We start from the raw sequence: 14,908 nt of genomic DNA on the forward strand, positions 1-14,908 counted from the left end.
CTTTTTAAAAACATAAGAGTTCGAAAAATAATTAATTGTTTTTTTATAAAGAAAAGTTTTAAAAGAATCCTTCGTCTTCCTCGAAGAGCGGCGAGGGAGCCGTCTGGTGATGGGTCTCCAACCACTTGGCGAAGCGTCGGGCTCCCTCGTCGATGAAACCGACACCGATAGTTCTGGCCGATGCTGATGTCCTTGGCCTTGGGGCAACCGATTTCCCCGAGTTCGATCACCTCTTGGGGGATGAGTTTCCTTAGGACGTGACATTTCTCCTCTCCCTTGCAGTTAACGAATTCGGAGTCCTCGGTTAAGGCCTTGAGCCGATGTTCTAGCTCGATGTAAGGGGTATCGCCGTGGTTCCAGAGGTAACCGTTGATATGGGTAAAGACCCATTGATTTTGCCGGGCTACGTGGTGAGAAAGACCGCTACCGTGGTACGGAGGTTTAACGAATAAACTTTTAACTAGGGGAAACTCCCCGACGAACGCGACGGCAACTTCTTTAACGACCGGTTCGTATTTCGCGCCGAGTAAGAATTCAAAATCGACAACTACCAGCGGTCTTTCCATGATGTTTCTGTTGGCTGATACCCCCTCTGACTCAAGGTAAGTTAAATCCGCTTCTTAAATAGGGTCTCCACGCGATTGTCATTACTCCATTGGTTCCTCGTGAACCTATCAGCGAAGGAGGTCAAACTCCGCCCCCTATAGCGATGTTCCAGATAGAGCACGCAGTATTGTCCGCAAACTTTGCTTCCCACGGCCTGTAGACGACGTCTATTGTAGAGTATTTTCGAGGAATTTTTTCTCAGGAACTTTTTTATCGTGGGGAGGGTCACCGGACGACCCGCCCCTCCTGAAAGCGTCTAGGTAAATAGCTACCCAATGAGTCCCGGGCCCATCGTGAGGATCGAGGTTAACGACCAGGGAGGCGGGGAAGGAAGGGATATATTCGGGGAGTCTATCGGAAGCAAAGGCACCTTGATACCCGGGTAAATGCCCGAGGATCTCGTTTATTTCTAATGTGTTCATTTTAATAATCAATCACCACGTTGCGATCTTTATCTATCTGCATTAAACTATGGAATTCCCCGTAAATAACGACCGAAACCGATTCAGTGAGCGGGGTTTCGAATCCCAACTCGATACGTAACTGTCCCCGTCTTACGGGGTTCCAATGAGAGTTGTCACTCGCGGAAAGATCAGGCGTGATATCAAAGGCATAAAGAGTATAACCCCTCGGATATTCTGAGTGCGATATATTATTCCCATCATCTTTAAAGTGTATATTAGTCCCCGTAAACAAGGTGTAATATTCACGGGCAAATTGATTCTGGGAAAACTTGGGCTGGAGAGGTTTGCTCGGAACCGCGTCCGAATCAACGTAGAGAGATAAGAAATTTAACCCGAATGGTTGAAAGTTATAAGGATTTTTATGAAAATCGCCCGCGCAAGCCGTATGCGAGACTAGGCCGATTATAACGCGTTGAGGGAGCGGTCCCAGCCACACATTGTCGAGACTCGTATTTGAAACGCCGGTGAGCAGTACGTGGCTTTTCACCTCGGTTCTGGTAAAGGGGTACTTCGCTGTGGCGCCTAAGAGAGCGTTTTCGTGAGCCAGAATGATTTGAGGACTTATCTTGCATTTCCGTATTTCCAAAGTAGCGTCCGTTATAGCGATCTTAAAATTTCCCACGTTTAAGGAGGGGTCTCCCATAAGGACAAAGGCCGTTTTACTCCTAGAAAGTCGAACTTTAATTTCCACCCCGCTTAGAAGGTATTTCGGAATGTTGAAAAGGTCGGCGTATATTGCCCCTACTAAGGAAATTTCCTTTGAATCCTTAATAGCTGCTTGACGAATCTTGCTCCCCGAGTTGGTAATTATATCGTCAAACTTTCCGGCATCGTCTTTGGCGTAGAGACACGAAGTCAGGTGAGAAGTTTTAGCCTCGCCGGAATAGTTCAAGAGCGATTCTAAATAGGCTCGGTATGAATATCGACTTGCCGAGGGCGTGATTAAATTGTCGTTCAAGTAGATTTCAATTTGATCGAAGAGACTATGCATTAGGTTATTACAAGTTGATAATTTAACGTCGGGGTCTAAATTAGCCCCATTCTCCCGCGTTACTTTACATTTAACGTGAAGGAGACTCATCGCGAGATCCGTATACTCCGGGCTTTTAGGGATACAAAATTCAATTTGGGAATCATCTCGTAGCGTAGAGATCGGTCGATAGAAAGTTGGAGTCGCGCTTTCGACGCTAGTTTGCACGGGGGTGACCGAGAACAGGTCCAATTCCGATTTCAAGGCTTCAACTTTGTACATTTTGGTTCTTTTTAGTTGAGGGAAAAAATGTCACGAACGTGTTTCGTGGACTTCCGACGAGCTACTGTCCCGATTCTGCGTTTAACGGTCCTTTTTCTAGTTTTCCTCCTGCTCGTTGTTTTCTTCTTGCTTCTCGTTTTAGTTCTCCTACGCTTTTTCCGCCCCGAACCGCTTTGTCCGGTTATCCCTTCTAGCGCTTCACCGAAACGTTTCCTCGCCGAAGATTTTATATTCTCACCCGCAACGGCGTCATTGAGAATTTTACTGCCGACCCCCAACGCTTGTTTTCCTATTTACTTCGCCCCTCTAACTAAAAGAGGGGAGGCCCAGCGGAAGAGCCCCGAGAACAGACTTCCGAGACCATGTCCTTTCTGATAAGCCGCTCCTTGATAGAAATTAGACCCCCGGTTTGGGCTTGGTTAAGATAATAATTTTTATACGGACAGGACCCCCACGCGTCGAGGACATCCGGCTTAGGCATCTTGTTTCCGTAGATGTAGTTTAACCGTCAGAGACCCGAAGGCAAATGGCGCCGGTTTCCCCTGAGGGTTCATTATATGTACTTGGATCGTGTCGAAATAGCGTTTGGAGACTCGCACGTAATGAGGCACGTCATATATTTTCCCGACGTTATCCCCGAACGAGCCTTCTACGGGGACAATCCTAACGAGAGGAACGAGAGTGTCACCCACCATTTGATCTTCGACGATATTAGTGTAAACGTAAAGTTGAAGGGGGATTTGAAAGCCTATAAGGGCCGGTCTAACGCCCCGGTAACCCCTTTCCAAAGATTGAATCCCGGGATCGAAGCCCAATGTCATGGCTAGACCAAAATGAAATTGCACAAGTACGTTATGACGAAAGGGGCTTATTCGAACTCGGCGAGTGATCTCGTTATATTGAAGAGACGTCTTCATATCTTTAATAATTTCGTTTATTATCTTAATTAAATGTTCGATAGAAGAATAGTATCCTATGGGTACCCTATAAACGTGGGAGGTCCCTCTGGGTCTTCTAGGCTGAGCCGCGCATTCGGCGATCTGAGCTTCACCCGTAAGAGTTTCACCGTTTTTGGCGACATCGAAAATCTGCTCCGTTTTTTTCCCTTTCGGATTTTTTTTCCCCGGCGTGGTAATTTTAAGTGTTATTCCCAAAGTAGGTTGATCGGCTTGAGGCGGCTCTAGGTTTTTTTCGATGCTAGTCTCCGGTTCATTTTGCTTGACTTCGATTGGAGACGGGTTACATTCGACAGGAGGGATTTCGTCGACAACCATGAAAACGATAGTGTTTTGTCCCTCGAGGACGTTGAAGAACGCGCTAGTGTAATTTATCTCAGCTAGTCCGCACTCCCAAGACCCCCCCAATTCGACGGGTTTCGGTAACGCTGAGGTATAGGAGGCCATCGTATTGTCGGCGTAAACCCGCATGCTAGCGTTTGAACGTAATGTCAGATACATCTTTTTTCTTGACCCACGAGTTCGCGTTCGACGGATATCCTACAAAACTGACAAAGTATTCGACCTGATTTTTGCGTTTCCGAGACTTGAGAATTTTATCGATCTTGTATAGTCGAGGTTTAGCGACTAATTGCAGTTCTTCCTGATAGTAACGTCCCTTTATTGCCTCCCCCGTTAAATCTTCGATCGTGTAAAGGGGCGGGTCTAAATTTACGAGGCGGGTGATTTTAAAGACTTCCTTTGACCAAGTACCGGGATAGGCTTTATCAAAGACCCCCCTGTATTTGCTGATACGACAAAAGTCACCGACTTTAAGTTTAGGTTGACGCCGGCTTTTCACGGGGATTTCCTTGTAAATAGTTTTAAATACTTTCAGAATATTATCCGGTTTCACGTCTAGAGGCGTCATTTTTATCGTAGCATGTTTCGTGGTATTGTAGCTATGAATTAAATCAGGGAGGACGTCCAAGTATCGATAGGTGTTATTAGCGGTGAAATATTTATACATTTTAGCCTTTAGCGTACGATTTAGTCGCTCGACCATACACGCTTTGATTGTATCGTTTTCGCTAGTAAAGAATTTAACTCTTTTTCTTTTAAGGAAATCCTGATATTTTTTCCCGTGAACTCCCCCCCTTTATCGATTTGAACTTTAAGAGGCGTGAGATCCTCGAATATTTTCTCGGTCGCGGCGATTACGTCTTCGGCTTTCTTACTTTTTAAAGGGACTGCCCACGCGCGTCGCGAGAATGTATCGATACATACTAGTAGGTAATTAAAGCCGGAATTGTGTTCGGAAATGTCTCTCATGTCCGCTAAGTCCATTTGAAACTGGTCGCCAATATTAGTTACAAAAACCTTGCTCCTTTTAAATTTCCGATAGGCGGTCTTATGTAACGTGTACGATTCTTGCTTCGTTAACCATTTTTCTACCGTTTCCCGGGGAATACCTCTGTCTTTCACGGCCTGATAAAGTTTTTCCAATCCGTCGAAACTCGCGGGATGTTTTGGATCGTAATAAATTTTTTTCAAGACTGCCTCGGGGTTAGAAACTCTTCCCATATTGGTTGTTCCGTTTTCCTTTTTTTCGCGCCTCTATTGATAACCCCTTTCGATAAGACCCGGGGTTTAAATTGGAGCGGAGTCCGAACGACTGATGCTTTTCTAGGTTTCGCCGAAAATGTAATTTTTTCTTCTACACTCGCGGGATTGTTTTCTTGAATGATACCGTAGGCGTGAACAAGGCGTCGAACTCGTTCCAACCGGTGGGGGGAGGCGTTCGTTTTCTATTTATAGCCCCAACGGCGTAACTTACGAGCGTAGCGATATCTGACCCGGGCACGCGCGTTTGATCTATAAACAACTCGCCTTCACTCGACCACGAAACTTTATCGCCTAAGCTAATCAATCGGTTAATTAAGTCCTTCGCACTCGCCCTAAACTGAATCGGTACGAGATTTAAGAAGGCCGTGTCTTGCCCGGTTTCTTTTCTATTTTTTGGCTTCGTCGCTAAATCCTTAATGTTTTGATAACGGTGGAACATCTGCTCGAATAATTTAACTTTATCCCTAATGTCAAGATTGGAATTGAGTACGTCGGTCATGCTATTATTTAATTCATCCACGGAGGACCCTAACGGATGTGGAAACGAAAATTGAGGGGTATCTCGAGAGGGCATGAGAACATTTTTATTATTATTATTATTATTATTATTATTATTATTATTATTATTTCCTAACGCGTCGAGGGGGACTAAGGCTAACTTTTGAGCGTACATTTTTTTATTTCCTTAAGAACGACCTAAAATCCCACTGAGGGCTGAAATAACGGTGGGGATGAGAATACTTAGAATCCCGTGACCTTTTTGAACTAAAATTAATTTCTTCTTACGCCAGGCTACTTTTTTAGAGGCTACCTGTCTAATGAATTTCTTATGTTTAGCTAGTTTTCGTTTCTGACAAGGGTTTAACTTTAAATTCCCTTTCAAAGTATTATCGCAGCATTCAGCAATAGCATCAATTAAGGGTTTTTTAGCGTGATGGAGAATAGCGCGTCGTTGTTTAAAATTTGATCTACCTAGGGCCGAGAGAAAATCTTTGTGTCCGGCAACCAGGGCCGGCATTTTCGAACTGGTTAGGGACTTCTTCCTCTCCGCTGACTTTATACTCCCTACTTTTTTTCTTAGGGATATAGACCATTTCGGTTTCGTCGGGGAAAATATCCGTTCTTAAACGGAAGTCATCGGGGCACTCCTGCCTATTGTCGATAAGAATATAGCCGTGAGGGCGTTTGGTCGCGTCGAGATAGGCCTCGATAGCGAACCGGTAATTGGCGCCTCTAAGTTGACGGAATAATATAGCGGGTTGAAGTTGGTCACGAGGGTTCTTGAACAAAACAATGTAATTCGCGTTCAGCGAACAATCGCGCGCATCCTTTGTTTTTGGGAAAATGTTCTGGGTTATAAATACGAAGCTTATATTACGGTGGTGAACGCCTTTCGTGAAGAAAGCCCCGATTTGACCATTGTTCTCGTTCATTAAATCGTCAGCGATGAGGAGAATGTGTTCGCCTTCTTCACCGGGGTAATCATCGAGATTGGGGACTCCTTCTCGGAACACTACGGAGTCTTTTAAAGTGTCATAAAGTGCTTGCCGCTCGCTATAATGCCAAAATATTTTTGTCGGCGGGGGGGAAATCATTTCATCTTTATTTTTTATAATTCGCGCCATCAAAACGGACTTCCCGCTACCGCTCGGCCCGCTCAGAAGAGCGGAGAAAGGACCATACAGTGGTAACATGCTTTTATTAAATGAGGTCTCTAAGTTAAACTACATCGATATTTAAGAAACAAACCGTTCGGGTAAAAATAAAAATATGAGTTTAGCGGTGTTCTTTACTTAATACTGATGCTGCCATTTTAAGTGGGACTTATCGTCTAATATGAGTTACATTATAGGTTAATAGTTTTAAAGCCATAACGACTTATCTTTCGAATATGTTGGATAAAAAACAGTTAATACCGAAACTTCGCGTATAAGGTTAATTAATCAATAATTCCTTTTACAGACATTCTATAAACGGGTTATACCCGAATATTAGGATATGTTTTTTCATTCTGAACTAGTCATTTTTTTTTAAATATTATTCTTTATAGCCGAACGGTAATGTTTCGAAATTATCGATAACGCGTAATGTATTGACAACTGGTCGATATTTTTTAACTTGCTTTACAGTTACCACTGTATGATCATTTAACCGACAAATATGGTGGGGGATTTCGATTTCTTTCTCGAGAGTGGGCGCGTCTACGTCGATTCCGAGCATCCCTTTCAACGAGTCCATAGAGATAGAATTTCTAGTGGAATAGTTCTGCCTGAGACCTTTAGCCTTAACGACCTCCTTAATTTCACCGGTATCGCGGTTGAGTACGCGGAAGGCGTAATTTTTCGGGCCGCCCGAGCAAAATTCGGTAATATGACAAGTTGGACCAAATTCTGATAATTCGTCCGTCATATCCCCGAGGAAGCTCCCTTCCTGCACTAGCTTATTGCCATCGCGTGATCTATATATTAAACTATCCGTATCGTGGTATAATATACTATTCCCTAGAGCCTCTAGGTGACTATAGAGCCTCATTCGGGCAAAAGCGGTGGTATAACAGGCTAAAACTACGTTTACATGAGCCAGAGCCGGATCGATTTCCTTGAGATGTTCCCATTTGACAAGCAACGTCTTATCGTTTATCGCCAAGACACTTTTCCTTTCGATATTCGGGTCGTTAAATAGTTTAAAGAATTGTTCTCGGTCCTTAATGATCTCAGTTTTTACGAGGTTATTCCGTTGTCCCCACTTACCGTAAAAACTATTTAACATTAACTTCGCGACGGCACGTTTACCGGGGTTAAACGCGATCTTAGCGGGATCGAGTTTAACGCCTTCGTGGTCCTCGAAATCCGAGACGTATTTGTTTTTTTCGTCGGGGGTAGTGATCCCAGCTGGAAACCCCGAAGCCTCGGCCTTCATTTTGTACATGGTCTTGATGTAGTCCGAAAACAAGCCCCCCTCCTGGGTCTCCTTGTTATACTGCGTTGTTTGATAATGCCAAGCTTCGTACATTTCAATCACTTTGTAACCTCTGGAAACGGCTAGTTTCATTTCGTCGGAAACGAATGCCCGCTCGGGATCGGAATGAGGACACCGTCCTTGAAATCTTAGACGTGCACATGTACCACATAAGACGAAAAGAAGTCGCGAATTACAATGCATGGGTAGGATAGGGTGAAAAAGTTTAGGAGGGGTGAGAACGCGGCACTGAATTAACCCGTCCAGCGAATCGAGATCTCGTAAATCATCCGGGTCTAGTAAAACTTTCGGGTGACCGACGGGTATTTTATCTAGAAGGTTGACAGTCGGGTAAAGTGAAAGCATGTCGACGTTAAACGCGCGTTCATCGCCTTTGGTCTTGTAGTAAAGGACTGTCGCGTTAACTCTCCCTCCGAAAAACGCGTCTCGAGGATTCAAGGGTGAAATTAACATGGCCCGTACTTTTTCGAAAAACGCCTTATCCTTCGCTTGACGGCGAAGCTCGTAAAAATCGCATTCCCAGATCTCTATAACGTTTTTCTTAAGTTTCTGGAGTTGAGCAACGACCCTGACTGTTTGTTGGTACCTGAGGTTGAACGTTTGTGAGGGGTCTGACCATAGAGGTCTGTCTCTTCCCACTACTTGACAGCGAACGCACCCATGAAAATAGCAGCCCTGGAACATGTAAACGTCATTTCCGTCAAGACCGTCCACTTTAAATTTACCTACCATAGCCTCCCGCCCCCGCATAGCTGAGACTATTCTTATACCCCTGCGTTTTTCTTCCCAGGCGAGCCATTCAAAAGCCGCGGTTGATTGTCGGTCCCTATTTCTCATCCCCCCGGGGGGGAGTATCCCTATCGTGTCAGGAATGAGAAAGCGTTTCCTAAAGACGTAATTGCAGGCGCCAGGGAGCGTGATGGCAGCGCGGAAAGGGTCAGTGTCGCAGATTTCCATGAATTCACGCCTAAACGTTGCGCATCCCAGTCGGAGTATATTGACATCCGCCGTGCAATACGAAATCGCGTCTTTTAGAAAGTCAAAGTGACCGCCCGCGGCTATTTGCTCCCCGTGCCATTTAAGAAGGGCCGCTCTTTCCTTTACCCCTAGATAGTTAGCCCCGTACGCTTCGAGGGGAGGAAATTTATCCCCCTTCTCGGTCGAATAATTAGTGGTTATGGGGTCAGCGGGATCGAAATTATTTTCGACAAAATTAAACAAAAGGTGAGGGAATCTACCCTTATCCATGGAAGGCCCTAGTCCAAACGTCTTCCTAAACGCGGCGAGTCCCATGGGAATGAACGAATAGGAATCGAGAAAATTGAAATTAAAACAGTTAAAGAAGAGAATTTTAGTCCCGTTTACTATCACGAAGGGCACAAAGGTATCGTCGATTGATAGAACGGCTTTGAAAACGAATTGGAGATCATAACATTTCGCGGCGTGGGCGAATAAGTAAATTTTTTTAATATCCGCTAGAGTTCTGATATAATCCACAAACTTCCCCACAACATTTCCTCCGTAAAATTTTTTTTGTCGCGAGCTAAAGCTGATGCATACCCCGCAATCGAAGTTCGAGTCTCGCTCGTCGATACACGCGGGGCATACAATTTGAGATATTAGAAGAAACGGCTCATGCTCGAACGCCCCCTTTTTATTTACGTGTTGTTTATTCTGAATCGACTCGATGTCATAAAACACAAAAAGATAAGAAGGGACGCCCCCTAGTGCTAATCTTCGTTTGGTCATGTCAGGCTGGGGGTGGTCTTTAATTCGTTGGACGAAGCAAAGGTGAGGATGCGGCGTGTGCTTTTTACAAATACGGTAGAAAACTTCCGAACAAGAATGGATAGTTTCCCTAGAGCGATAGTCCACGTATTTGTAACAGTCTTTGCACACTTTAACCTGACTACAGAGGGAGGGAACCGATTCGCGATGGCTTTGGAAGCATTCCAGTCCGTGGAAGGAGCGAAAACAATCGGCGCATTTGACGAGCTTGCCGGAGCATTTCTGATGTCTGAAACAGGATTTGCAGAAAATTGCGCATTTGTGGCGATCCAATTTATCGTATCCGACCAAGCAGATGGAACACGCATAATTAGTGGCGAAGAACGACGTCAATTTCGCGATTACGTCATAATGTTTCTGATTATAAATTAAATAAAGTTTATTTTCGGAGTTCCCGCCTTCCCCTTGGAATAATACTCTAGGTCTGTCGTTATAAACCTCAAAAACGATTATTTGATAATCAGAGAGAATAAATTGGAAATGCACTAAACTCGTGAATGCTCCACATTCGCGTTTCGAAACGCCCGCCTCGACGCGTAACTCTTCGGCTTTTTCCCTTTGTTTTCGCGAAGAGGCCTTGTACAAAGCCTTATACTCCTGGAAATATTCTTTATTTCCGGAGTTTCGCGTTTTCTTAAATGAGCGATAGAAATAATTAATGCTCGCGGGAGACACAAGGAGTCTTTGTTTTGGACTGAGATAAAACTTCTTTTATCGCGTATGTAATCGATATGCTTTTTAAGTCCGCGTCGCCTCAGGGATCCTCCGTGAGGTAATCTTACCACGTTTAACGTGAATAAAATTGGCGAGTTCCAGAAATCATCTCGCTCATCCAGATAGATATCCCCTTCGAGTAAATCGAAAACATCACCGGGCTAAAGTTGCGATTTCTGACGGAAAGAAATTTCGAGCACCCGCGCCGGGAAAACTTCCGAGGTACACGAAATTTGAACTCGGTCATCATCGATAAGTTGATCAAAAATAAAGGTCACGAACTGCGTAATCCCGAGTTCTACATCGGCGGTGAAGCGCACTTCAACGTATCTTCCAACGAGATTGAATAGCGGGTATTCTTTCGTTCCATCTTGGATAATTTCAAAATTCGCGGGTAGTTCCAGCTGAAGACCCTGGCCATCTTGTTGAACGGGCGGAGCCTCGATGACTTGAAGCGGGATGACTGGGAGCTGTAGAGGATCCTCTTCTTGAAGAGCAGGAAGGTCTTCAGGCTGGGGTGCTTGAAGAGGCTGAGCGATTTCCGGCTGATTACCTCCAACTTGAATCGGGGGTGGTTGGTCGATCATCGAGTTGAAATGGTTGAGGCGGTGGAACATCATCATCGTCCGCGGGGAGAGGCGATAAAAGAGGAGGAATATCTTCGCTCGAATACCAGTTAAATGATGAAATCGAACTTTCGCTATCCCACTTCAAAATTTTATGTGATGGCCCCGCTTGATCTAGAAAAGGGTCCGGGTTCTTACGCGGTGAAGGCGAAAACACCGGGCATGGAGAATCGCCGCGAGAAAAAGCGTCTCTAATCAATATCGCGTTAGTGGAAGTCCCGGCTCGCGGTGAAACTTCCCTGGGAACCGCTAAATTAAGTGGTGGAAGTTGCGAGGAAGATCTCCTTTTTCTAGAATGAACTAGGTTATTAACGATTGGCCCCTCGTGAAATTCTGGCGTAATATTCAAATCGAGGGGTGGGGTAATAGAAGTTTCTACTTCCGGATTCAGACCACTAATTTTACGAGTAAAGACGCGGGTATGCGAATCGCCGCGAGAAACAGTCTCTCTAAGAAATACCGCGTTAGTTTGAGGAAAAGTCCCGGGTTGGGACGAATCTAGCCCTAAATCCGCTTCAGGAACCGAGTTATTATGGGGTAGAAGTTGTGAAAAAGATCTCCTTTTTCTAGAAGGAAGAAGGTTATTAACGCTTGAACCCTCGTGAAATTCCGACGTAATATTATTCAAGTCGAGAAAACTATCTACTTTAATGCATAGTTAGCGCCGTCTACGCCAGATGGCGATAGCGCTCCTATATTTGGCGAGGCAAGGAGCGACTCTCTCCTCTCCTCTCCTCCTCGCGCATCGAGGCTTCCGGTGAACCGACAGCTGAAGCTAAGCCACGTGTCGCGGGGCTGTCAGCTGGGAGTTTTGACGTTTCGTTTAAAGGGAATTCCGCTAGCCAATTTTCTTCTTCGGGTGGTAAAAATAAGTCGTCATTAAGCGAGTCTAAATTGTTTTCCGGGGCTCCCGTTTCATCATTGTTTTTAAAAATATTCGTTCCTTCAAGTTCAACCCCTATTGTTTCCCTAATAATATCCGCTAGTAGGGAAGTCTTTGAGGGCTTAAGGTCCCGCCTTGAAGGACATTTATCGGGCGCGGTAGGGATAATATTTTCGAGGTCTACCGAATGTCCGCTGGTTTCGGCTTTGCCGTTAATTAGTAATGCTTTTTAAAGCTGAGAAAATTGCGAGAATAGGCTGGAGTGCCCCCATTCTGGGCTTTTTTCCGGGGAAAGTTGAGTAATTTCTAGAGGAGGCGTCGCGGGACTAGACCTGATTAGTAAAGTTTTTCAAACTGTGAATATTCCGGGGGGAGTGAAAAATCGTCCGTAAATGTTTCGGAATTCGTAATCTCTTTTTCGGGGTTATTTAATTCGGGTGATTTTTCCGAAGGGTTAAAACATTTTATCTCGTCACTCGAAGCGGAGGAGCTGTCGTTATCTGATATCTTTTCAACCGGGGACATCCATAAATTATTTGAGAACGGGAAATCGGCGTCTAGCGAAATGTCATCAACGGGGGTGTGGTTAACCGTTAATTCGCGTGGTTGAGTGACCGCTGGATCGTTTGATTGGCTAGACCAATTGTAATCGAAGTCGTCATATTCCCCGAATTCGTTTAATACGTCGCGTTGTTTCTCGCATTCAGCTAGGAAGGTCGGAGTTTTAATCTCAGATGGGACATTATCGATTAGCGATTCCAATTCTCTTAAATTATTACAATTTCGCGGGGCTAGAGGTATAAGTTTAAGATATTCAATAAGTTCAATAAAAACGCGTACCAATTCCAAATCTTTCAAACATTTAGGTAATTCACGCGGTAATTCGTCAGGGCAAAGGGTTAACGAAGTCAAATAGAAAAAAAAACCGGTATAAGAAATCAAGGCTTACCGGGCGTATATCCGATTTAAAATCGCGGAGTGCGTTAAGAAAATTTAGTTCCATATTTTTCGGTTAAAAAATTTCGAATGGGACTTTTTAATCGGGTCCCGGGTCTATTTATGGTCTCGCTTTTAAGCCCCCCCCTTCCCATCGGGGGATGGTATTCCAGACATGGAGGGGGTGGAATAATGAATCGTGTCTAACCAAGGCGTAATATTTTTCAGGTATAATATTTCCCACGGTTTTTTGAAAAACAAGGCCATTACTCACAATTTGAACCGCTCGTATTATCCCTCGAAATTCATCGACAGCTTTTCTGATTCGTAAAATCTCGCTTTAGAAATAATAATCGTCGGATTTTTTCGTATTGTACAAGAATAACATTTCTGTCTTTTGTATTTTTCCCCGTCCGCTAAAAAAATTCCTCCTTTTATTGAAAGTTAACCTAAAGTCGTAAACTCCCCGGTTGTATTCAATAACTTGGAGGCGATTTTATTTGGTGAGGAAAACTGTCTAGATTTCGTGACAATCTCTAGCGGTAAATTACACGTGGGTCCAATGAAACTCCTTAGAGGGTTACCCCTAGAGGTCATCAGGGTTTCGACCCCGCCCCTTAAAATGACCGGTATATCTAGCCTCGCGAATTTACCGATAGTCAGAACAAGTCCAGGAAAAAAATATGGCCTCCGGGAATTCCCGAAAACGCTGGTAAGTTTTTTCAAATTTTATTTCACTTGGTTATTTTAATTCTAACTTTTTAAATTTTATCTAGCCGTACACCCTCTTCATCCTCCGATTCCTCCTCTATGGAAGAGCTGGAGGCTCTTACCTCTATTTCGTGAGTTTTTTGATATTTTATATATTTTCGTTATTGTAATTTATATATTTTTTACCTAGTTATTCCCCTGCAAGCCCCGTTCCGGGCTTTTCTCATTGGAACGATAACATTCTCCTTCCTTCGTCACCTGATGTGGTGATAATTTCTCCCGAGTAGGTTTTTTAAAAATCTTTAACCCCTTTTTTAAAAAAATATCCTAAATCATTTTGTTTTTCTAAAGCCCGCTTTCATCATCTTCATCTCCCTCATCACCTCCGATGGCTCTTTCACCACCGGCACTCCTTGCTCTCCCCGCCGTTATTCCGGGTGACCATCGTTATGTGTCATCTTTAATCTCTCTGGCCGCCGTGTTACGCGGTGCATTTAACGCGACTCGTAACATGGGCGACTCTCTTCGTCTTTTTTCGGTTGATCACCATGATTCGCCTTCACTTCAAGCCACCGCCCTGGACTTTCAGGTGGTGGTCGATCTTGCCTGGGCGGCCCAGAACGCCGCGATTACTCACATCACCTCGGTGGTAACGGGAGATTTCGCGGAAACAGCCTTCGCTGCTAATTTGGGGTAATTTGATATTAATTTTCAGATAAAATTAAGGGTTCTAACATTTTTTTCGAAATCAGTTTAATCGCGCCGCCGCCCATCCCTAATTTTCTGATCGACCCCGAAGTCGCCGTTCCTTCTCCCCCAATTATACCTTCGTAAGTTCGTTTTTTAGAAAAAGTATATTTTTTTTAAACTAAATGTTTTTTTACAGCTCTGACCTCCTCAATTCACCGCCTGTTTCGCCTCCCTGGATTTAAAAAACTTTATTATATATTTCCTTGTATATTTTTATATTTTTATCAATAAAAATGTTTTTTCGAAAATCGTCTTTAAATAATTCTCGGTAAGCTTATTTTTTGTCATCTATTTTCACCATTTTACTCCTTTCTATGGAAAAAAAGTCGAGTATTGTCCCCTCGCCGTTTGGCCCGCGGCAGTTTCTACTTGCAGGTTCGGGTGATTCAACCCCTGCGGACACCCCCCTTCTCTCGACTTGCTCATTGTCATCTTTTTTTTGACCGCGAGTGCTAGAATTATCTGGCTTCATTTCTAAAAATGTCATCCCAAGACGACCAGCAAGAGTCAATGTAAGCTCAAATTTGGCCTATTTTTTATTTTACATTTCTTAAAAAATGATTTTCGTTAGTCCCGCAGAAGACCGAGCGCATTCCGCGGGAAATGTCACCCCCCATTCCGCCAGTAGTGTAAGTTGA

At 44.2% G+C, this 14,908-nt stretch overlaps 1 protein-coding gene across 1 annotated transcript; it reads left to right on the plus strand.

Moving 5' to 3' along the window:
• Window positions 1–14,031: 14,031 nt before the first annotated feature.
• LOC149957528 (uncharacterized) lies at window positions 14,032–14,452 on the plus strand. The gene is made up of 3 exons (XM_090165252.1): window positions 14,032–14,213; window positions 14,273–14,350; window positions 14,407–14,452. The coding sequence occupies exons 1-3, from the start codon at window positions 14,032–14,034 to the stop codon at window positions 14,450–14,452; spliced, it is 306 nt and encodes a 101-aa protein (XP_090021378.1).
• Window positions 14,453–14,908: the final 456 nt, after the last annotated feature.

Source organism: Leiobunum rupestre, chromosome 2 (assembly GCF_980474605.1).
Source record: "Leiobunum rupestre chromosome 2, qqLeiRupe1.1.hap1, whole genome shotgun sequence".
Lineage (NCBI taxonomy): Eukaryota > Metazoa > Arthropoda > Arachnida > Opiliones > Sclerosomatidae > Leiobunum > Leiobunum rupestre.